Source organism: Bradysia coprophila, unplaced genomic scaffold (assembly GCF_014529535.1).
Source record: "Bradysia coprophila strain Holo2 unplaced genomic scaffold, BU_Bcop_v1 contig_324, whole genome shotgun sequence".
In the NCBI taxonomy this organism is placed as follows: Eukaryota; Metazoa; Arthropoda; class Insecta; order Diptera; family Sciaridae; genus Bradysia; species Bradysia coprophila.
In genome coordinates this window covers 593,369-618,731 of record NW_023503584.1, presented here as the reverse complement: position 1 = coordinate 618,731, position 25,363 = coordinate 593,369, and the positions used below count along the sequence as shown (strand labels likewise).

Below are 25,363 nucleotides of genomic sequence, written 5' to 3'. Positions count from 1 at the left end.
AACGATAAATTTTATTCAAATAGAAATTTAGCTTCGTTTGACATTAAGGTAGACACAAATTGATTTCAACACGGTCTCACGAATTGACGTCCATTCGGTCTCACAAATTGATATCTGCCACAATCATTTATGCAAATTTCACATCCTCCGTTGTTCCAATCATTAACAGGTGTAGATTTGGAAACCCAAACTGGTGTGGGCTTTTCAGAACCACAAACAGGTGTGGGCTTATCAGAACCATTTCCACCAACATTAGGCTTCGAAGGCTTCGAAGTAGTAGTAACGGGTGCAGAAGCAGAACCATTCCCGTTATGTCCACCATCATCAGGTTTCGAAGTAGTAGTAACTTCTGTAGAAGCAGAACCACATTGACACATCGGGGAGCTAATTGGAGCGTTACAGTTAATGCCACTCTTGCCATGGTCACCTTTCTGTGCTGTTGTACCACCTGCAGCTCCCCCAATACCACCACCTCCGCCTTGTTTACCTGAATATCCTCCATTTCCACCACTACCTCCGGCTCCACCATTTCCTATCGAGTCAAAATTGAAAACTTACTTCACACACGAACTACACAATAAGAAATCCATGACAAGTTGTCATTGACAACTCTGGGGATGTATAAATGAATAAACATACGTGGGTAAAGTCCGCGTGTGCAAATTATGTGTATCCGTGGTATCCAGGATACCGGGAAATTTCTGACATATTTTTAGGATACCGGGAAATCAAATTATAGCTCTACAAACCAGTGGGAAATGTATGTAGCGGGAAGTCACTTTTACATTTTAGGATACCGGGAAATCTGGGAAATCTTGACTTGGATACCGGGAAGAAAACATAATTTGCACACGCGGTACACAAACTCAAAAATAAACTATGTCCATAAAACACGCTTACCTGATCCTGCACCGCCATTTCCACCAGCTCCACCAGTTCCTGCAGCTCCTGCCGTAGGTCCACGAGCACATCCGCCATTACCTTAAATCAAATCGGTGTTATCTACTTGTAACTACTATGGCATCTAATACTGCTTCATATCTCCCTCTTACAAAAAAGGTGATATCCAAAATATACAAAAACTGCAGGTAATGCAAATGCTCATTGGATCACAAGTTTTACGGAACCCAAGCTTTGGGTGAATTTGTTACGTAGTCAATACATATTTACAACATGTTGTATGTATAGGTGTATCAAAATACAATAAATTCACCTTAAAGTAGGGTTCCGTGTGTTTTTGTGGATTTGCGTAACCTTCAGTGTTTACATGATATTACCACATCCACAATTCAACAATCTTTGGTAAATTCAACCAAGATTATTTTTTTTAAAAATCTAGGAAGTAATATCGCCCAGCTTAATTATCGCCCAAGGCATTAAAAACACGCACAAGGCGATAATAATACCTGAAAGGCGTTTATAACAAGTGTAGCGATATCACAAAATCTCTTCGAACGTTTGTCATGAGAAGATCTAGCAATTTATTACCTCCTTTTCCACCATCTCCTGCTGGTTCTCCTGCACCGCCGTTTCCACCTAATCCGCCAACACCACCGGCTCCGGCTAAAATACTAAGTAATTATTGTGCAACATTTTAACAATATCATCTAATTCACCTAATTCTCCGGAAATTCCACCATTACCACCTGGACCACCAGCTCCACCTTCCATTAAAATAAATTTATATTAGAGATAACGGTTACGATTCACAAAATTGCGATTATTTGAAGAAAAAAAAATTGCATATATTGTTTATCGAAAAGATTTTGAATCTGAGGTTATAGAAGAAAGTTTTATGAGAAACTTCTTCGTAGTCGTAAAATAGATCGTAAAAATATGAAACTTTTCTTTGGGACTTTTGACAATATTTTGTGATACTATGACCTGGAACAAGTTGGAGTTTACGATTTCTCATTATTTCAAATTATTTCTTGTTCTGAACCTAACTTTCTAAAATAGAAATTTCAGATATCAGAAACAGGGCCTATTTTTGGGAATATTGGTAACTTTTTGTAAATTAAAAAAAATGCGAAAAATAGGCCCTTGTTTCTGATATCTGAGACTTCCATTTCAGAAAGGGGAAAACTTTAGTTACAGAAAAAGAAATGATTTTTTTAAATTTTTACTTTACCAAACATTTCTTAAATTTTGAAAAATATTTTTTGGTAATTTTTCTAAAAAAAAAAAATCAAAACACCCGAGGATAAGCTTTAAACGAAAATTCTTTGAAAATTTGACGATTTCCTTTAGATAGAAAGCAAACATTTTTTTCCCTTTGACTGCACAACATCACATAACATTATATTGCCAATTCTCCTTACCTTTTCCTCCTCCAATTCCAGCTCCTCCATTTCCACCAACTGCTCCAGCTCCTCCAGCGCCTGCTCCATCACCTTTTCCTCCATTACCACCCCGACATCCTGGACAACCCAGTGAACCATTTCGTCCAATTGTGCCTGCACCTCCTGCTGCTCCACTACCAACTGCAGCGTCTGCTCCATCCACATTATCGTCACACTTGCCACATTCTTGTGCAAATACACTGACCAGGGATATTACGACGAAAAAGATTGTTAACTTAAACGTAAACATGTTCGAATTGTAAAATTAAATTTTCAATCTTTTTAAAGGCTCTATAAACGTTATGGTGGGACGCTACTAAGCGATTTGAGTTTGATTGAAATAATTGGGCCTTATATAGACGTAAAAATTGAAAACGTTTTCCAATTCCTCATTGATACAGCTGCGAATACCTTTAATTATTATTCGACAATTTTTGCACAACAACATTAGTCATGCCATGCGCGATATAAATTCTGTCTGTAAACTTAAATGGTTATCTCGAAGGTCAAAGAAAATGAATGCTGACTAATAGGATCGATTTTCCTGTACAAAATCAGCGTTATTCCTGTTCAATTTGTACAACATACTAAAGTTGAGTATAAAAATAATGAATCAGAAAATCATATGCAACTGTTTCGTTAAACGAGGTAATATACTTATCAACTGATTGTCGAAAAGGTATTTGTTGCAAGTGTCAGTGAAAATGCACAATATGAACAAATTTAACGGAAACTCATATCACTAGGGTCCACAGAATAGTTATTTATACAACCGAGATGTATACACTTAGCAAAACGACGGTAGTGACACAATTTTGTTTTTTTAAAGAAACAACACAATCTACAAATTTCGATATCGTCCCAGTCAATATTTGCAACAAAATCAAAGAGACCAAGGTAGATATATATGAAAAGGTAATGTCATATAACAGAATCAGATGTGCGGACGAAAGTTCGATACAAACGCTTACTATTCCTTTCATTAAAAACAAAATTTTGCATGGAAAATCGGGCTCATTGTTTTGCGATAATAACATAAAACTTCCTAGGTGACAAAACAGCGAAGTAATTACTGAGAGTTGAAAACATCTTATAAACCGATTGGGTCTATCCTCACCTTTTAATGTACTCATCAGGCTTGGTGCATGACATAAAATTGTATTGTTCTCTTGAGCATCTGTCTTTTTGTCAATCAATTGAGCTGTGATCATGTCCGGAGCGATAGCGGCAACTATATATAGCCGAAAATTTGGGTTTCTACCATTTGGTCTATATCACCACAAATCCGATTTTATCATATTCTCGCTTCAAATACGAGCAAAACGAGCTATGCCTCGACTATGTAGGTTTAAAATTACCGGAGATACATCGTTTTGAAGTTGGTAATTTTTGATAGAAAATGCTAAAAATGACTTTTTCCAAACAATCAAAATCCTTCAACTTACAATTTTGCAAAAGGCTCATGCATGAAAATGAAAATGTGATACGCAATTGCCCCAGGAAAATTTTGTTTTATTGGCCTCGAAGTGAGTGTGGTTTTTGAAGGTCGGGAAATTTTTACCAAAAATTTTTTGACTTAAAACAACAAAAATTTTACCAAAAAAATCACATAAAAGAAAATTGATGAAAAATTAGAATTTTAACACTGCAGCTACTACATTTCTTGGGTGCCTCCCGCGTGTCTGTATTGGCGCTACCTCCTCACAGTATACAGCCTTGCTTTATTTGACTTTGCTGTGCTAGAGAGAGCATCGCCGTTACTCAATTCTGTAATCTTTGTATAATAGAACTCCCGAACTGAACTTTTGTATTTCTTTTCTCGAATCAATTTGATGGTTTTGGATTGTTTTTGTTTAATGAGTAAATATTATTGCAAAATTGATGAGAACATATGGCCGATTTAATCAGACTTATAAGTAACAATGAAGCACATTGTCGTTGCGATAATATCGCCTGATTAATGTTATTGTCAAAATAAATATCGGCAAGCAGAACAAACAAAAAAACGATACGTCATGAAAAATCTTCTGCAGTTGGCAAAAATAGACTAACCGGTACAATAATAGTTGCAATTTCCCGCATTTCGCTTTATCATTTAAAATCTGTCGTGACGCAACTTTCATAAGCGGGCATTTTTTTCGCAATGTCCGAATATCTAGGTTTAGGATTGTCATTTGCGGCGGCGCACCGATATATTTAAAAAAAATCTAAATTTGAAAAATCCCATCTACAAATTTGAAAATACATTCCAGAATTCAATGCAACATTTTTTACATAAGACAAAAGGAAGCCCTGACCCTTCATCACTCGAAGCGTCGTAACTTAACTCACTCAGTTCATTTTCAAAAACTTCTTTCAACGTGTCAGTACCTTTTAAATGAAAAAAAAAATCTGACAAAATTTACTCGATTTATGTTCCAAACGAGCCATCAGAACAGTCGGAGTGATTGCTCCAAGGACCCAAATAAAAAAAAATCAACAACATTGTATTCGGAGTATTGGAAATATTTGGAGTACTGAGAGTATTTGGGGTCCGTTCACTTTTCATGTACTCGGCTCTCTCATGTACTAACTTCACAGTAATCAAATAAAAGAAAAATTAGGAAAATCTGATGAAATTTACTCTAGTTATATCATGTCCGCACGTTAGTAAGACCAGCAGGTCCATTACCAAAAATGTTTAAAATAATTATTTGGGGACGGCGAAGCATATTTACAGTAACTTTTTGATTTCCCCCCTTGACTCCCAAAACTTAGATATTTGGTATAAGGTAAATGATGGAGAGTTGACCTAGTGGAAAAGTGATCTTAAGTTGTCCGTGTAAATTTGTATGAAGAAAAAATGATCGGTCAACTCAACATTCAATAAACCGCGAGTTGTCCTATGACGTTTGTATATGGGACAATTCACGATTTGTTGAACTTATATGAAATCGGACAACTCACGGTTCACGTAGGTTAACTCTTCATTTTTATTAATTAATTAACTTTGTTAAACGAAATCTTCAATAATTAACAAAATTTATGTTAATTAAGTAAACAAAAGATAAATCTTTCAAATAAAAGTGGTTCCATGTAACATAGTTTCAAAATCGATGAGAAATTCAAGTTCAAAGTTTGGCTTTGTCAATTTAGGTCAACTCTCCATCATTTACCTTACATCCAAAGTAAACTTTCGCCCCTCAAAATTGACATTTTTTACTTTCGGCTCCCATAACACGCATGGAGAACTTGATGCGTCACGCGAAAGTGAACTGTCCTTGTGACGTAAATAACTAATGTACCCTCGTCTAATGTACCTGACTTATGTACTGTACTGTACTGTAGCATTAGGAAACGTGGTCTACTGAATACGATTAAGGTTGTAAAATCATGCCTTTTTTAGCGGAAAATTGAATTGTCGTATACGAATCGTGATTTTAAAATTAAAGTGAATTTTGTTCAACTGCGGTGGTTCGGATTTAACTCATCTGATATGTTGGTAGTTGAAAATCAATTACAGAGAAGTCTGAGATGCGTTGTTATTTTCATGCTGAAGCCTCAAAGAGTTATGCAGAAAGGGACTATAGATAATGTAAGATAAGTTCATAAAATTTACTAGGGTGCTATCAAGAGATGGTGTGGCACTTTGAATCGTGTGAGCTATAGATTCAGATTGTAGACCTCAGAAGATTCGATTCGTTAGGTTCTGGAATTTTCTCGATCTTTTTTATTTGTAAAAGGTCCAATAAAACAGATAAAAAAGTTAGCGAAATTTGAATCGTAAGGGATCTATGGAGCATAGTAACTCGATTTTAGTAAAGGGTACTAAATGCAGAGTCGATGAAAGTAACTATCCAGGTTCTAGCACAACTCGAATGGGACTATTTGAAATGCACCGAAGGGAAAATGATAAGCTACTGTAAATAGTGCAAAACGAGGGGTGGATAAACTAAAAAAACAAGGTTCGAAGCGATTGAAAACAAAAACAAAAACTTTTTAAAAACAAAAATAAACAGAAAAAACAATATAAAACAGAAAAACAGAAAAAACTAAAATAAACAACAAAAAACAGTCAAAAAACTAGAAAACTAACAAAAAACAGAAGAAAAAATAGAAAAACAACATAAAAAACCAAAAAAACAACCAAGAGCCATCATTTTTTTTTGGTTAAGAGTCAATTCGCCAATTTCTCAGCCACTTGGAAAACAAGCTCGTTCCGATATTATTGAGTTATAGCTCATTCGATTCGTCGTTCAGTTCGGGTGTAATGTGTCTACATGTAATGTGATGTCAGAGGTCGATCAGAACACTTTCTCAGCATTAACTTGAGGAAGGAGTAACACAAAAAGTTGAAACTTTGCAGGATTGTTGGCCTATCCACGGCCGACAGTTTGAGCCCACTCTGACATCCACACACACCACCCATGGCCAGCCATCAGACAAAGTATGGTCAACTTTCAAATAGTACTGTACCTCTGCAACATCATTGTTCTGAAGGGCCGACTACATATTATGGCTTTAGCTTCCATCACATACCAAAAAACTACCACAGAAGTTTTGTGTTGCAGTATTTGCGGACCATTTGAAAAAAAAAGTTGACCTTTTCCGCTGGAATAAAAGAGTAAATTTGAATCAAATTTTTGTCCAAAATGTTTTTTTTTTATTAGCAACGTGTCTGGGGGACATTCCATAGCCGACTGATTCCGATGGACTCATTTCGAAAAATATATATTTTCATTCATTTTTCTTTTTTTCACAACTTTTTGTGTTACTCCTTCCTCAAGTTACTGCTAAAAAAGTGTTCTGACCACCCTATAGACATCACATGACATGTAGACACATAACACCCAAACTGGATTTTTTTTGAAAAAAATGGCAGACACCCGTTCGCTAGAATTGAACGACGAATCGAATGAGCTATAACTCAATAATATCGGAGTAGCTTGTTTCAGAAATTGAAAATTGAAAGAGAATGTTTTTTTTGTTTAAAAACAAAAAAAAACAAGAAAACATTTCTTTAAAAAAAACAAGGTTCGAACAAAATTTACGTTTATCCACCCCTCGGTGCAAAATATTGAAGAGGTTTCACAGTTCGTTCTACACCACAAAATCTTTTGACCTGTTGGAAGTACTGGGGTCTTATAGGTTTATAGGCGGTTTGTTCATATGCCCAGATAGCCCTTGGCCCCAATAGTCCAAAACCGCTGTCGTTTAATTTTCATATTTGCGTCTTGGCTGGTGGTGAAGGTGCAAAAGTCGAAAAAGGGTGTTTTTTATACGTGATTTACTGCCGCTACAGACAATGGACACACATGTGTGGCGGCTCGTTGGATAGGTACTGGCCAGGAGAACCGGGGCAAGCATAGATATCTTACATGTTCTGTGCCATTGTTCGAAAATAACAAAAATAACAAAAACGACTGCGGTTTTGGACAATTGGGACCAAGGGCTATCTGGGCATAAGAACAAACCGTCGCAAAAAAATAGCTCCGACGGAGCCTGGTCCACTTTCAAGAAAATCCCTCTAACCAAATTTCATGATCCTGATCCCTCCTTATGTTTTCAATTTTTTTCTGGGTTTATGCTATTGTCCAGGCTATTGTCACAATAGTTTTGTGTGCATAATGTGCCTGCGATTCGTTTAATGACAATAATCTATCTTTCAAATGGAATACCCATCGGTCTTGTAAGTAAAACTCAAGGGGGAAACCACTCTTTTTTATTGACGTGATTTACATGATCAGTGCTTAACCATTCAACCGGGGGAATCGTCGCAAAACTATAATTAATCGTGAAATATGGTGGCTACTCATGATTAACCGTGCGTATTCACAAAAATCGTGTTGCTGATTAACTGATTAACAATGTTAATCACAAAAGAGTGGTTTACCACTCGCTAAAACCCTTTAAAAGCCTACACGAATATCACCTTCACAAATTGACACCAATCATTAATTATTGTGAAGCAAGCAATTAGTTTTGAATACAAATATGGACTGGACATGTGAAGTTATGCGCATTTAACCTTACCCACAGACCAGACAGCTAAAATATTTATGTCGGAAAGAATTTTTGTCTACCGGTTCTACATTGCACAATCATGAATTATCGAAGTGTAATTATTGGTAACTGCGTCGACAATTATAACAAAACCAAATTGAATGATTCAACAAGCCGCAGTATCGTTTTGTAATTCAATCATAATGGGCCCATCAATTCCAACAATCATAAGTCTGCTACTAACAATTTCTCTTCAATGTCAGGAACGCAAGCTAATCAACGAATTAAACAATTACCATAAGTTCGACCATAATATCTTCTTGGTGGACGTTTCAGCGGACCTCGACCGATTTTTCGCTTGGTCATATCCTACTGAAGATCGTCTGGAATTTACGCCGCAAAGTTTATATGTCTTTGGCCGAATCCCCGGAAATGTTACCGGAATGAGAGCATTGACGACCATAGAAAGTAAAAATGCATTTGCGATTGTGGCTTTGACGAGTGTTAATTTCGAGAAAAATTTAGAATTGCTAACCGTTGTCAAAGAACTCCAGCTGCTTGATGTCAACATGAAAATTGGTCTCTTTTTACCCGACACAATATCTATCGATGAAATCAGAAAACATTTGGAATGGTGTTGGAAGCACAGAATTGTGAACGTTTTCGTTGCTTATCAGTCGAATGGTAGTTCAGCATATCCACCAAAAGCTCGCCGTCCTTTCAACATTTTTCGTTTAAACATTTTCCAAACATTCGACGTTATTAATGTGACCGGAAGTGAATCGCTGGAAAACATTTTTCCGCCCGCAGTTTTAAACTTCCAACAACATCCGCTTCGAGTTCTCGATACCCAGCAACTGGCAGAGACGAAGATCTGGGAAACAGTAATTGGAGTGTTAAATGCTTCGTGGGTAATAGTATCGCGTGAGGAGGTAATGAATGCCAGAACTAAGTCCGAACTCTTTGACATTGACCACGGAATCGACATTGTCACGGCATTAGAGTCTTACAGTACGGACTTTTTATTTCTCTACCCAATAATCACGGTTTCCATAGTAATGGTTGTGCCGGAAGCGTTGCCTTATTCGAAGTTTACGAACTATTTAATAGCAGCAACAAACAATGAATTTTTCGTCGCTTCTTTAATCACAATATTAGCAACCGTCTCCATGTTATCGTTTTTCCAGTATATTAATGACAGAAAAAGCAGGTTTCCCCAAACCACAATCGATGTCCTAAAGATTCTGATAGTGAACGACAATGGAAACATCGAATATCAACGACTTTCCCGTGCAGAAGCGTTCGTGGTCGTTCCGCTAACTTTCGCTGGATTCTTTATGGTAAACGTCTATTTGTCCACGTTTCAAAGCCATCTGACTCGGCCTTACAATCACCCTGAAGTAAATACAATCGAAGATCTCTACAGGTCTCCACATGCCATTATTACTGACACCGAGCATTGGAAAATTCGCCTGATCGGTTTGCTCAACAATTTATCGGAACACACAGACTGGAATAGCAAAGTGCATTCATTGGAATACGACGAATTTCTTCGCCAAATTTTCCTATACAACACATCGATGTCATTTCCGCTGGAACTGAGCCGAGCCAAATATTTGCTACAACGTCAGCATCAATTAAGGGTCCGAGGCTATCGCATTCCACCGGAAATTTATTTAGAGAAGACATTGGCCTCGTGCATGATAAGCGATGACTATCCGTTCGTCGATCGATTAAACGGTATTATGCATCGAATTCAAGATGCGGGTCTGTTCAACAAATGGTTAGATGAGGAACTTCCGCTATGGCTGAGAAGAATTGCATTGAGCAATAATATGAGCATGGGTGTGGCTGCGACTGAACAGACGGATATTAGTCAGCATCAATCGATAGATTTAGTCATTTACGGTTGGACTGCAGCCAGTGTTGTGTTTCTGGTTGAAGTTCTTTATGGAAAAATTAGAATCTTGATGCTTACGAGGGAAGAAGAGTGATGATGCTTCATTGCTTTACAAAATAAGCTCAGACACAACGCACTTCGCGTTGAATAGTTTAATTAGTTGCAGTAGTATTTCACAACTAAAATCATTTATCTCCTGCAAGCTGATATTTCATACATTACGCGTTTCTGCATATAAACACAAACACATACATAACCACAGCCTATACGATTGGATAATTCACACATAACCCACCTAGGGTAAATTTACTTTCCATCTACTTATTTGAAAAAAAAAATAATCGCCGAACGGCGGAAGCGAACACGGGACCAGCAGCATATCAACCAAACATACTGACCACTACGCCAACAAATCACATAACGAGATGCAATTGGTGTCGGTAGTGGTTCGTCAGTCACTTCTACATCGATCAAATAATCAGAGTAGTCGGAATGATGTGATTTGAACGAAATGTTGAGGTGGATAGTATATGTGTGTGAGTAAGTAAATAAAGGATTCTCTGTATGATGTTTTTTTTTGTTGTGAATGCGTTTTAAAACAACATGCTTAATTAATTAATTTTAAATCCAAATTTTTGTGGTTATTTCGCTAATGTATGAAATATCAGCTTGCAGGAGATAAAACATTGTTCTACCTTGGTGTATATTTCTCGAATCACTTCTTATGTACAATTGTATATACACTCGCTGGCGCTCGTTATATACAATTGTACATACGAAGTTATTCTCGAAATATACACCAAGGTAGAAAATGTACTATTATGTACCGTTCGAAGTGACGTGCCTTGATGGACCGAATGCGTCAGGAAAGAGTGTTTCAGATTTTCACAAGATGGTAAGGACATGACAGACGTAAGCTATTACTTTGTTTCACGATATTTTAAGTTGATGCTTCTGATTTGTCATGCACTTGATAATAAAGATATTGCTCTAAAATCCACGACGGACAGGAGTTCATCTTCTTCTGAATATTCTCATCCTTGTCAGATCAATGATAAAGGATCACTGATGATGACAGGCCCTTCTCACGTTAAAAAAAATCCTTTCAGAACTTCCGGAGTAATATCGATTTCGTTTCTCCATTTGATACTAAACAATACATCATAATTAACAAAAAAAAAATGATTCAAGGTCGCGCAACGCAATCGAAAATGAATGCGTTTCTATGCGTTACCATGCGTTTTCATGCAATTGTGTTCATGCAGGATACAACACACAATTTTTCGTCAATTCGAGAGTATCGTTTAGAATCAGTTAGAGGAACGAAATCTACATTCACCAAAAAATTCTCCAAGCATAATTGACTGCTTCGTAAGATTTCTGACCCATGTCTACATTCCTCTAGAAGTTCTGATTTGTTTAAAGTGAGTAGGGTTAGTGATGACTATCTGCCATACACTGTTGTTGCATCTTATTGCCGTACAACAAATTTCACAGAAAAAACACTCACGTAAGCACTGACCACTGACCATTTTAGAAACGATAAGTTATCTGTTATCGACAACGTTCTGATCTGTGTTGTCTTCAGAGCAATAAATATAAGTAAAGAAGTTTGATATGAAACACTAGGCGGTGCCACACTAAAAAAAGTTATTTTAGCCAATAAATTTATCGAATCTATTACATCTTATGTTCAACCGATTGATACAAAATCTTTTATTTGTATTATAAAGACGATATATAAGTCCAAACTCAATTCATAGTTCTACCTCACAAATAGTGTGATAATTAAGACCAGTCACAATGAAATGAGCAAATCGAAAACATGACTATCAATATTTCGGCAGGTGTAAAATACCTTTCGATGTGTCTGACAAGGTCAAGTAACATGTCCTCGGCGACGATGAATGCTTTAAATAGTTGCATTGCTCAATTGATGATCAACAATTGCAATAATTTACACTGAATAAATGCGTTAAATAGGGTTGAGGGTGGTAACTACGTCAAGACAGACTCTCCTACTGTAAATGACTAGACTTGACAGTCATCGTTTATATTGGAAAGAAACTATTCCGCCGTTCAATTATGGTGTGTTAAGTCTATCTTTAAATGTAATTAACTTATTAGAGATACGGCACTAAATGAACTATCCACCGATTTCAATTTGGTAGGCAGTATCGTGTTGGAATTCGACCATAATGGGTGAAACGATTTCAGCAATCATGAGTGTGTTGCTGACAATTCCTTCACAAAGTCAAGAACGTATTTTAATCAACGAATTAAACAGTTATCATAAGTTCGACCATAATATCTTCCTGCTGGACGTTTCAGTTGACCTCAATCGATTTTCCGATTGGTCGAGTTATACTGCAGATCGATTGGAATTTACGCCGCAAAGTGTATATGTCTTCGGCCAAACACCCGAGGATATTGCAGGACTGAAAGCCTTGACGACCATCAGAAGTAAAAATACATTTGCGATTGTGGCCCCTGGTGGTACCGATTTCAAAGAAAATTCGAAATTACTAACTCACGTCAAGGAACTCCAGCTGCTTGATGTCAGCATGAAAATTGGACTTTTCTTCTCAGACATAGTCTCTATCGATGAACTGAACAAACATTTGCAATGGTGCTGGAAGCACAGAATTGTCAATGTTTTCATTGCCTATCAGTCGAAACGTAATTCAACATATCCACCAATATACGGCCATCTCTTCAACATTTTTCGCTTAAACATTTTCAAAGCATTCGACGTTATAAATGTGACCGAAAGTGAAAGTGAATCATCGAAAAGCGTTTTTCCGGCAATGTTCAATTTTCAACGACATCCGATTCGAGTGATCGATGCAAGACAACTGGCAGATAAGAAGATCTGGCAAACGGTAATACGAGTGTTAAATGCCTCCGTGGTAATAGTATCGCGTGAGACGCTTACGAACGTCACAACTAAGTGCGAGGTCTTTGACATTGACCATGGAGTCGATATTGTCACAAATTTAGATTATTGTACAACGGACCTCTCATGTCTTTATCCCATTATTATGCTGACCACAGCAATTGTCGTGCCGGAAGCATTGCCATATTCGAGGTTTACGAACTACTTATTAGCGGTCACAGACAATGAATTTTTCGTCGCTTCTTTAGTCACAATATTAGCAGCAGTGTCCGCGTTATCGCTTTTCCGGTACATCAACCAGAAAAAAATCAGACTCTTTCAATCAGCTATCGATGTTCTAAAGATTCTTTTAGTGAATGACAATGGAAACATCGAATATCAACGACTCTCCCGAGCAGAAGTGTATCTGCTTGTACCGTTAACTTTCGGCGGGTTTTTCATGATAAATTTCATTTTCTCCATGTTCCAAAGCCATATAACTCGACCGTACAATAACCCAGAAATTGATACAATCGAAGATCTCTTCAGGTCGCCGTATGTTATTATGAGCAGTAGCGAAGATCGGAGAATACGTCTGGTGGGGCTGCTCAACAATTCATTGAAACAAGCAGAATGGAATAACAAAGTGCATTCAATGGAATACGAAGAATTTTTTCGCCAAGTATTCTCATACAATACGTCGATGTCGTTTTCGCTGGAACAGAGTCGAGCTAAACAGATTATAAAACTACAGCGACAATTGAACGTGCGAGGCTATCACATTCCATCAGAAATTTATCTGCAGAAGGCATTGGCTTCGTACGCCGTAGGTGACGATTATCCCTTTGTTGATCGATTAAATGAAATTTTGCATAGAATTGAAAGCGCGGGACTATCCACCAAATGGTATGAAGAAGATCTTCAGCTATGGCTGCGAAAAATTCGATTGGGAAACAGAAATGTTGCATCTGCTAGAGAAAAGACAAGATTTGGCCAAATGCAGTTGTTCGACCTTTTTGCTTATGGTTGGACCGCAGCGTGTGTGGTGTTTGCGGTTGAAGTACTTTTGGGGAAGGTGAGAATATGTAGGATCATTAGGAGGAGAGGACAATAACATTTCTCATTACTAAAGCACTTATGTTCTGTTATTGAAAAGATCGATTTTTTACTGGCTGTGCAATTTGAGCAGTCTTTCTTTCGCTTATCGGAAAGTAAAGATCGCACTCATGTTCTTCGTTGATTAAACAGACCCGGCTAGGCTGAAGCTTTCAAGAAAAATATAAAAAGAATGTCCAAAATTTAAGCAGGAAATAAATTTGACATTTACCGAAACTTTGTTCTAACATCACTAAGAGCAGAGGCACGACATAGTACATTACTTATCAATGGGGCAAACGATTGAAATGGTACTTCTTGTGTGAAATTTGCCGAACGAGGCGTAGTTAACTTCAAGGCTGTAAACTTTGAGGAGGTCACGCAGATACAGATGTGCGGTGAAACACCACAGTTGACGATAAAATGTCGGATTTCATACAAAAATTCACCTCATGTGACGATTCTCGTCGTCGTGACGATGTGGTGAATATTTTTTGTATATAAAATCTTCAGAAGTGGTATGTTCCCGTGTATCTAAAAAACTTGGTCAACTTTACCTCACTTTTTTTCCGTGGCAGAAGAGATCTCTAGCTAAGTTTTCTTTACTCTTTGCACCTTCCGGAAATTCGTTTTATGTCAATGTTGCGGTAAAAGTTGCTTCCCGTGGTCTCATCGAGTAAAATATACTACGGAATGATTTGAAGGTTCTTATTTTGACCTCTGTGGTTGCATCTCTAACTCGTAAAAATTTCGTAGCCTATACGTAGAGGTGAGTGGGCATACCTAATTTTTATGCCCGCCCTGCCCAAAGCCCAATAATTTAAAAAAAGCATGCCCACGGCGCAGCCCATGCCCAAGAATCTTTAAAAGCATGCCCACTGCCCAGCCCATGCCCAAGGCCCACATAGGAAATTTTCGCTAAAAATGTGAAAATTGTCAATCTGAGGCGAAACCGATGTTGACAGCACAGTTGGAAACACGATTTTATGTGCGATAGCCGTTTTAAAATTCCTTGAATGAATATTACATCGTACGGAAAGTCTAGACGATTACATATTTTTGAAAAGTGCCCATGCTGCGCTCACTTTTATGGGCAGCCCACTCACCTCTACCTATACGTCATCTACGACTATTTCAGCCATTTATTATTAAATGTTGCATTTGAGAAACACCTATCAAGAGAACCGCACCTCCACCATTGTAAACTATAACTAATATTGCAGTTTTACTATAGGATCTTTTACTTCTATTACTTTATTTATTTGAGTGTGCTTTTCGCTTGTTCTTTTTAAGACACACAAGATTTAAATCGAAACTCATAGATATCGGAGATATCATAGAAATAAGACAATAAAAGTGTAGACCAGACTCGCACGTACGTGTAGAATTGAAGAAACGTAAGAGAAGCTCTACTCCTATGTGATGGAATGCAAGTGGAATGAGTGGAACGAGTGGAACGAATAGAACGAAGTAAACAAACGAAACCAAAGGAAAATGAAATCTAACGATCAGTTTACTAAGGTGCTGAAACTAATAACGTTAATTATGAAGTAAAACCATCAGTGAATGATTCTGGATATTTTGTTAAATGTAGTATGCTCAACGTAATTAAGTGTGTTTTCATGTTTGATGAATGAATTTTATCAAGTGTATCATTAACAAATTAACTGAGAAACTTGTATTCGCCCCGTGGTAGGGAAGGTGCGAATAATGTTTTATTCCTAAATTAATTAAGGTAAATTATGGAGAGTTGTTCAGTCCTAAAGTGACAGTGTCCACCTCCACTTTGAACTTAAATTTATCCGCTATTTTGGAGCTATGTTGTAAGAAACCAATTTTCATTTCAAATATCTATCTTTTGTTTATTTAACCTGTCATCATTCATTATTCATGTTATCGATAACGACAACAAAAATAATAACTACTAGACTACTTAACGTAAGTTTAAGGAATTTATCTCCATCAAGTGAAAAATTTGCCAAGTTTTTTGTCTTTATTGTTTCTAACCATGATTACATGGTTTGTCAATGAACCGAATGCAAGGGATGAACAATAAACTAGTCACACTGAACTGAGTAGTTTTTCATTTTAAGTGAAACGTATTAAGTCAAGCGATACAAGGACAAGCCATTATTCATCACCAACCCAGCAATACAAAAATCTAATGGTTAATATGGTCCTTTATACAGTAAAATACATGTTACAAAGATTGAAGTACAAGATTGGAAATCACCTGATGAAAAATACTTTGATCGATGGAAGTAATAGACCCGATAATAATACTGGTCATATGCTTGCCGTATGTAACAGGTTAAGAAACATAAATTTTATTGTTTCCATTTCCATTTCCATTTCCATTATACAGATTGATTCGTTCTAACAATATTAACTGTTACATCATTGACAAAACAATTTTTATTCATCTGGTAGCAAATACCACCCACCTGAATAATTGACTAACTCATTACGCAATGGGAATAATTACATCAAAAAAGAATTGAATGATTGAACATATTGGAATTGGTAGGTAGTAGTTGTTTGGAACTCGACAATCATGGTGGAAACGATTTCGGCAATCATGAGTGTGCTACTGACCATTCGTTCACAAAGTCAAGAACGCATTTTAATCAACGAATTAAACAGTTACCATAAGTTCGACCATAATATCTTCTTGCTGGACGTTTCAGTGGACCGCAACCAATTTTTTGATTGGTCGAGTCATACTGCAGATCGACTAGAATTTACACCGCAAAGTTTACATGTTTTCAAGAGCTTTTCCAACCCGACCACATCTGTGCTGAGGACGACAATCAGAAGTAAAAATACATTTGTGATTGTGGCTCCTGGTGGTGGCAATTATTTAGAAAACCTGAAATTACTAACTCACGTCAAAGAACTTCAACTGCTCGATGTGAACATGAAAATTGGACTTTTCTTCTCAGACACAATCCCCATCAACCAAACGGAAAAACATTTGGAATGGTGCTGGAAGCACAGTATTGTGAATGTCTTTATCATTCATCGATCGATTAATAATCGTCCACACTCGCCAGTTGCTCCTCATCCTTTTGACATTTTTCGCTTAAACATTTTCGAAACATTCGAAGTGATGAATGTGACTGGAAGTGGACTGAAAAACGTTTTTCCCCCGCTTGTGTTGAATTTCCAACAACATCCCCTACGAGTTCTCGATACAAAGATTCCGTCTGATTTGAACGTCTGGCGAGTCGTATTGCGAGTACTAAATGCTTCTTCGGTTGTAATATCGCCTGAGAAGTTAATAAACACCACCACTAGGTCAGACATCTTTGAAACTGGAATGGATGTGATCCAAGGATTAGAATTTTACAGAGATTATCCTGGCATCAAATTTCTTTACCCTATGAGCATTCTGTCGGCAGTAATGGTTGTGCCGGAAGCATTACCATATCCAAAATTTACGACCTACTTGCTGGCAGTAACAAATAACGAATTTTTCGTCACTTCTTCAATGACTATAATAGTTACCGTCTCCGTTTTATCGTGTTGTCGGTACATTAATCAGAGAAAAATCAGAATTGTTAAATCAGCGATCGATGTCCTAAACATTCTCTTAGTGAATGACAATGGGCACATCGAATATCGACGTCTTTCGTTGGCAGAAGTGTTTGTCATCGTACCTGTAACTTTTGCTGGGTTTTTCATGCTAAACTTCATTTTATCCACTTTTCAAAGCCATCTGACTCGGCCATACAATCACCCTGAAATCGACACATTCGAAGATCTCTACAGGTCTCCGTATGTTGTTATGACTAACAGCGAGGAGATGAGAATTCACACGATGAGTTGGCTGAACAATGTATCTCAACATGAAGAATGGAACAACAGAGTACACTCGATGGACTATAAAGAATTCTTTCTACAAATTTTTGCGTACAACACATCAATGTCCTTTCCGCTGGAATTCGGTCGAGCTAAACACTTGATAAAACGTCAACACCAATTAAAAGTCCGTGGCTATCGTGCTCCATCAGAAATGTATCTGAGGAAGATATTTGCTTCGTATGCGATATGGTACGACTACCCGTTCGTGGAACGATTAAATGGAATTATACATAGACTTCAAAGTGCTGGACTCTACAACAAATGGTGGGATGAAGATCTGCAGTTATGGCTAAAACAAATTTCGCTGGAAAAAAACACCAGCAAGGATGGGAGTGAAAAGACAAGTTTTGGCCAGTTACAAGCGCTTGAGTTAATTACTTATGGTTGGATTGCAGCTTGTGCGGTATTTGTGGTTGAGGTTCTTTGGGAGAAAATTGGAGTTTGGAAGATTATTTGACGATTGCACTGACAGACCTGAGTTATAATCAAGCCACTTATTATTAGATCATCGATTTTTGAAATATATTTTATACACCCTAGCATCTAGCATGGTGCAACATGATCAGCCCATAAATCTTTTATTCTAAATTATCCTTATTCGAAGATAAATCGAAAAAGTAAATGTTTTCTATCAATCCCGATTTATCTATTACAAGTCTATAGGCTTGTAAACTATCCATGAATATATCCGTTACACCACTATTATGTAAGAGATGTGTATTATGTCTTATACTCTGGTGCCTTCTTATGTAGCAAAATGCAGACTGAGAAATTACAAGATTTCGTATCATCAAATCGAAAGAAGTACTAGATTCGATAGTTGTATTGGCGACATATTCTCCTGGTATTAAAGATTATAAATACTAAGTTTGGTCTATCTAATTTCTGTTGTGTCTTTGAATAACAAGCTCGCTGTAAACTTTCATGGATAACAAGGTAGCTAATTTACACTGTTAGTGAAAGGAAGATGTACAGCGACAAAAAAAATCTTAACTACATTCCACTTACGAGTAACTACTACTACTATAGCACTGCCTATTCAAGGCCTGTTATGATTGCATAAAGCCTCCGAATATTTCTTATGTTATAGCTGTAGTAAGTAGTATAGCTGTGCTACCACTCGTACGTGAGGTATCATTAGAAACCTGAGACAGACTTTTTCATATCGATAGTTGTTTTAGCAGATCTGCAGCACTCTCCAAAGTTCACCCATTTTAGTCTAAAGTCGTCATTGTTTTAAAGTGATGTATCTCACTGTATATGACTTCGCTAATCCAGGGATAGGAAAAAATTTGTAAAGTGGGTTTTCACTTCATCGCTCCGATATGTTTCAGAATCTTATTTAATAACTTACTCCAACACTGGCGAAAGGAAATGGAAACAATACAACCGACATACGATACGAAATTTTGTTTGATCGATAATCGAAACGAGAACTTCAAATTTTACATTTATAGTTCTCTTGGAGTTCTTAGTCATTCCAATTTATCCGTAAAAAGTCTGTAAATTAAGAACGGTTGCAATGGAGGTAATGGAAGAAGGTAATTTGATGGACAGGGTGCCAGTTTTATTGCAACGAGATATGCAATATTATCAGGTTGGCCAAACAATTTATCAATTCAACCAGTTGCAGTTACTCATTTTCATCTCACATTCAATGTAGGAACATCAATCTGTTCTTCAGGAAACAATTTGTCCTGGTGTTGTCGGTGGAAAACTTGATTTTCCTCGATACGCGTCATTCGCTGCAGTGAAAATCGTTTTCTGGTGGGAGGATGAGTATTATGCGGCGTACAAAAAGAACTCCGGCCTGTTGAATTTAGACGAAATCAATGACGATGGAGACGAAGCAAATGATTCCTTGAATTTGAATTCGAAAGTTATTGTAAAATCGTCGGATCCCGAAAGGTATGTGAAGCACGAGTGGTGAAAGTTCCTTCACTTGTACCTGGTTGTGTTATAGATTTGTTGGATCTGTGACCAAGTCGGCTGATAAATTGTTGGAACACATCCACACGCTGAGTCAAGAAGCACTAGATCACGCTGACTTGACAGTATTAACGGCTACGATAGGTGCTTCAGCCTTGATTAAAAATGCTCTCTGGGTTTACTTACAATCGGTTACGAAAAACGTATGTCCACCAAAGGGAGATGAAAGTGGAGGATCACTGAAGGTTTTACATTCACTTTACTTAGCTTAACCATAATTATGATTCGGTTCCCAAATTAGCTGAGCTACAAACAGTACTCTGAGATGACCGAAGCATTAGCTGAACGTTTATTGGATTTACACTGTCGTCTGCTTAGTCTGTATATCATTCAAGATGCTGATTGCTTGAACTGGGAATGCAATCAACCGTTTTTCGAGTCTGAACGTGGTTCATATACCATACAAATGTGGTGGTTGTACATGCAAGGCACGAAAAACAATTTGTGGAACTCTGTTCCGCCGAATATGGCCCAAAGGGTATATGCTGGTATGCTTAACGAAACATTGTCGTTGCTTACCGTTCGCTACACTCAGGTGCGTATCGATATCGCTTAGAATTGTGAACTCGGAGTAATTTTTAAACTTTACTTCAGACTGTTCCCAGCCAGGTATGTTGGTAGATTAGAAGTGTGCAATCGATTTGATGTTTGAATTGTAAATTTTCTGGCAGACACGATCTCAATTACTACTCGTGGATGTATGTAATCTGCTGTTGTGTGTCGCCGAAATTCTTCCGTCGATCTGTGAAAATGGCGAATCGTACGTCGGCTTGAATCTGACGAGTCAATCGAAAATTATACGAGACGTGCATGCAAAGTGTCAGGAATTGTTTTGTTGCCTGCTTTTGAGAGGAGTACCTCTGGGCTCCTTATATAAGGTGAGGTTGATACGGATCTGATCGTTACATAGGGCACTGAAAAAATTAATTTAATTTTCCAAGATAATGCGTAAGGGTCCAACATCAGTCAATCTCTTCAATTCCGGTCAAGGGCTTCCATCTCCGTGGATAATATTCTCTCTACCCAAATTGTTCCCACTAAATCAGAACGGACAATGGGCCACTAAGTGTTCCGATTTTGGACCGAATACCGCCATTGCGCTGGAACTGAAAGTTCTTCTAAATTCACCGCAAGCCAATTGGGCACATTTGCTGAAGATTTTGTTGATGAGAGACTCGCTCGTTTCGTCGATAATTCATCATCACTTGATGAAAAACATCCCGACAAGTGACTGCTTTTATCCATCGCTGGATCAACCATTCATGAATCAAAAGAAATTCGCGTCGAAATGCGACGGATTTTTGTGCGGCAAGGAATGTAACAAAATTGCTGATTGGATCAGTGGCGAAATTGGTTAGACTAACTTTCCGAATATGATCCGTTCATTTTATGATTTCTTCTCCCTGAACAATTTTAAAGATCCCGTCGGCCAGACAAACTACCAAGTTGTGTTGGCCTTAACTTACATTATCGTCTTAACTGGTAAATCGTCGGACATCACCGAAACTATTGTGTCTTCGTTGGATAAGAGTCAAATCAAAGACTGGCAGTTCGCTCTGGATCGACGGCAAGTGTGGAACCAGAAGCGACCACCGTGGTTGGAAGCAATTTTGCATTTAATCTATCCAGTCCTTGATCCTGTCATTCATATGCTAGTTGTGGCTGTTCAGACGGGAGCAACAATGTATCAAGTAAGAATCCACTCGGACCACTTATACTTCGACTTCATGTTAAACGTTATTATCGTCCAGGCTATGTCGTTAGCGATATCCTGCCTAACAGAAATGTGGGATTGCATACCAGACTCTTTGTACACCATTTCCATGTCACTGTCAGACGTGATATCAACAGAAATTCGTCCCCTCGGTGAGATTCTACTGAACACATTGACTGTGTGTACTCGGTTCATTCAGAAAATTTTCTCTCAGGCGAATCCGTTTTGATTCAAATTTTGTTCAGTGCTCTTTACACAAAACTCTTGGAAGCATCGAAAACTGAAACGATGGAAGGCGACAGTGGTGTAGCAAACATCGCCGAAACCCAAGAACAAAAGTCAAGCATCTGCAATGTCCTTGCCGAGGCAATTTGTTCGATTGATGAGGACAATAAGCACACCGAATCGATTACAGCTTTGATAAACTATGCCAGGGAAAGTCAACGCAGTAAGGGAGATCTGGACGATACTGGCGAAGCTGTGGGATTGAGTTTTGTGAGCACTGTGAAGGTAACGTCTTGAAGTAAATTGGAAACTCTCGATAGAAAGTTGAAAAATCGAATAAATTCGCAAGATGGACGATTTTCACGCGGGAAATCAATCGTCACCAAGTACTCGAACGGGCGAAGAGTACAATGTCGAGAATGCCGACTACATATCGGAAATGCTTGTCAGCGACATATTGACCAGTTCGATTGGTAAGCAAAGCCTGAAATTGCTGTACAACTATCTGCGCAAGAATTCGGAATGGCTGTTTCAAAAACTGAATGTCAGTGACATTGAGCTTAGCGAATTTAAATTGCTGCCCGGTCAAAATATCGTCGAGGAGGAAGACAATTTGTTGAATTTGATGTTTCACATTGGACATCAGCCGTTCGATCAGGTAAGGCTTTTGAATTTTTGTGTGAGGGTGAGGGGTGTCACATGCATCGAACTGGCATTGAGGTTTTTATTAAAACTCCGGGCATACTCTAAGCAAAAATGAAAAATTATCAGCATCAGCCACTGGATACATTACACAGCTAGGAACAGGGCCTTTTTTTTGGTTTTTTATTTGGTAAATTTACCAAAACTAGACCCTACTAGGAACGTTCGAGACATGCTCCTTTGAAACAAGATTAACATTTTTTATTGTTTATTTAAATCAATTTCTCTGTAGCTACTAACCGGTGGAATTAAAATTGACTATAACTACTGGTTTCAAACTCCAATGTCCATAACTACAGAACGGGCTTGGTTGCAGATATCGCAGAGATATGAGTTTCAAGAAAATGTGAAATTATCTGTCCAAGAGACCGTAATGGTTGCTTTTATCACTGCACAGTGCAAAACATAACATGTAAAATTAGCACGTTATGAGGTTCCGGAAACCTAAAAGGATTTAGGAGACTTTGGATGTAATAAAATTTCGTGTTGGATTAGAAACACTTGATTTTGAATTGGAAAATCCTTTCTATTTTCTATTATCTATTATCGTACTACATACTTAGTATACACAATTCACACAGCATCCGTAGGTAGATGGGGATTTTGAAGTCCGGCTACGGCCCTATCACACAGCCAGATATATTGTAGTGTTGATCACGCATGCATAACACAATGCTGAAGAAAATTGTACGATGGCGGATCATTTTTTTGTTATTTTGTAAGTAAGATGAAGGACTTGCGTCACATATACCCTTTAAGGGTTTTTTGGCTGATATCACCACTTTTGTAAGTATCTCGACATGACATCAAAAAACCTTGTTAAAGTTAAAAAATTCTAGAGAAATGAGCCAAAAACCCAAACCAATCTTGGAACACCTCACTCATTTCGAAAATAACTCAAATCCATCGAAAAATCCGATTGAAGCTAGGATGTGCCAGAGGAATCATCTGTCATCCCAAAATTTAGGAACCTTACTTATATCGAAAATAACCCAAATCCATCAAAAAATCCGATAGGAAGTGCCAGAGAAATCATCTGCCATTCCAAGATTTAGGAATCAACGTTTAAACACCTCACTTATATCGAAAATACCCCAAATCCATCCAAAAATCCGATAGAAGTTAGGAAGTGCCAGAGGAATCATCTGTCATCCCAAAATTTAGGAACCAACCTTGGAACACGTCACTTATATCGAAAATAACCCAAATCCATCAAAAAATCCGATGAAACTTAGGTAGTTCCAGAGGAATCATCTGTCATCACAAATTTTAGGAACCAACCTAGTGGAAGTTAATACTTAATGATCCACACAATTTCCAACAAGAAACACATTCCAAAACAACACACACCTTTCACCACACCATATTTATTATGCACCAAAATATACAACACACACACACACTCAAATTGGCTTTTATATGGCATTTGTATGGAGACTTTGAGGAGCTACAGCTCCCAAGATATGGGTTTTTTCCAACTTTTGAAAATTCCATCCTTATTTTTGGGCCATTATTAGCCTATAACGAAAATTTCAGGAAAATCTGTAGAAACGCCTAGGACTTGCTGGATACACTTTTCCATACGAACTAACTAACTATATAACTAACTAACGTAGTATAGGCGATTTCAGTTATCTGAAAAAAACGAAATTTTGCTTACTTTCATACAAAATTTTGAAATTCAATACCTCAGCCAAATCGTAAGCAACTGAAACGTGTGATAGCTCTTTGAACTCGTATGTATGCCTAGATTTTAAATATCTAAGTTTGGGAGTCGTTGGAGTTAAGAGGGGAAGTCAAAAAATTGATGTAAATATGCTCCGCCGTCCCAAAAAAAAAATTTAAACATTTTTGGTAGTGGACTGGACGTGCGTCACGCCCGCTTACTAACGTGCGGGCATGATGATAGATATTACAGTGATCCACATTTTAAATTCTCGTTTTATTCTAAACATCTTATTTATAGAGAAACAAGCCATTATTTTGACAGCAATTTTGAATTTGTTCATCCGGCAAATATTTTCAATTCCGGCTATTACAGGTAATTACCGAGGGGTTGCTCACTTAGCTGATTAACATGATTAACCATTTGTTAATCAAGTGATTAACCACTCAATACTCACGTCAAATGTCTTAAATCAGTTTCTAATCATAATAAATCAACTAGTAATAGCAATTTATCAAGTGTAAACAACGAAATTTCACTGATTTGACGAGATCCAATTTTTGCGTAATCAAAGTGAGCAACCCCTCGGAATTAAAGGAAAAGATACAAGATCTTGGACAGTCTCGATGCCCCTCGGTGAATTCCGATATAAATTCGTATATGTTCGTATGGTAATGAAACAATTTTTGAGAAACTTTGTAAATCGTAAGAGTGCTCTTAAAAAGTTGACCATTATTTTATACTTAAAATAATAACTTCAAAATAATCGTGTGTTGTTCCAGCTTGTATTGAGTAATACTTCCATTTTCACCAGTCACCACACCCACTTATGTTTCTAGTCCTAGCTGAATAATACGGATCAACATAATACTACGACTTTTCGCCAGTACAGTTCATAGCTTTGTATCGATAAATCAGACCTCATGATCAGATAGTTGCGTAGGTGGGCCATTGTGTGGTGGGCATTAGGGTGAACCATTTCCCATAAATGTGCAGTGGATGCAGAAGA

General features: G+C 37.6%; 2 protein-coding genes across 2 annotated transcripts; one reads left to right on the top strand and one right to left on the bottom strand.

Moving 5' to 3' along the window:
- On the bottom strand, positions 1–2,652 carry LOC119079291 (PE-PGRS family protein PE_PGRS5-like). Its single transcript, XM_037187079.1, has 5 exons — positions 2,322–2,652; positions 1,617–1,664; positions 1,489–1,563; positions 901–981; positions 1–532 (listed from the first exon to the last, which is right to left on the bottom strand). Exons 1-5 carry the CDS (start codon positions 2,590–2,592, stop codon positions 66–68), a joined length of 942 nt encoding a protein of 313 aa, XP_037042974.1. The 5' UTR covers positions 2,593–2,652; the 3' UTR covers positions 1–65.
- Positions 2,653–19,507: 16,855 nt separating this feature from the next.
- LOC119079297 lies at positions 19,508–23,125 on the top strand. Its single transcript, XM_037187084.1, has 12 exons — positions 19,508–19,655; positions 19,722–19,966; positions 20,022–20,232; positions 20,289–20,582; positions 20,642–20,656; positions 20,719–20,925; positions 20,989–21,400; positions 21,467–21,738; positions 21,799–21,913; positions 21,976–22,271; positions 22,336–22,644; positions 22,921–23,125. The coding sequence occupies exons 1-12, from the start codon at positions 19,581–19,583 to the stop codon at positions 23,095–23,097; spliced, it is 2,628 nt and encodes an 875-aa protein (XP_037042979.1). The 5' UTR covers positions 19,508–19,580; the 3' UTR covers positions 23,098–23,125.
- The last annotated feature ends 2,238 nt before the right edge of the window (positions 23,126–25,363 follow it).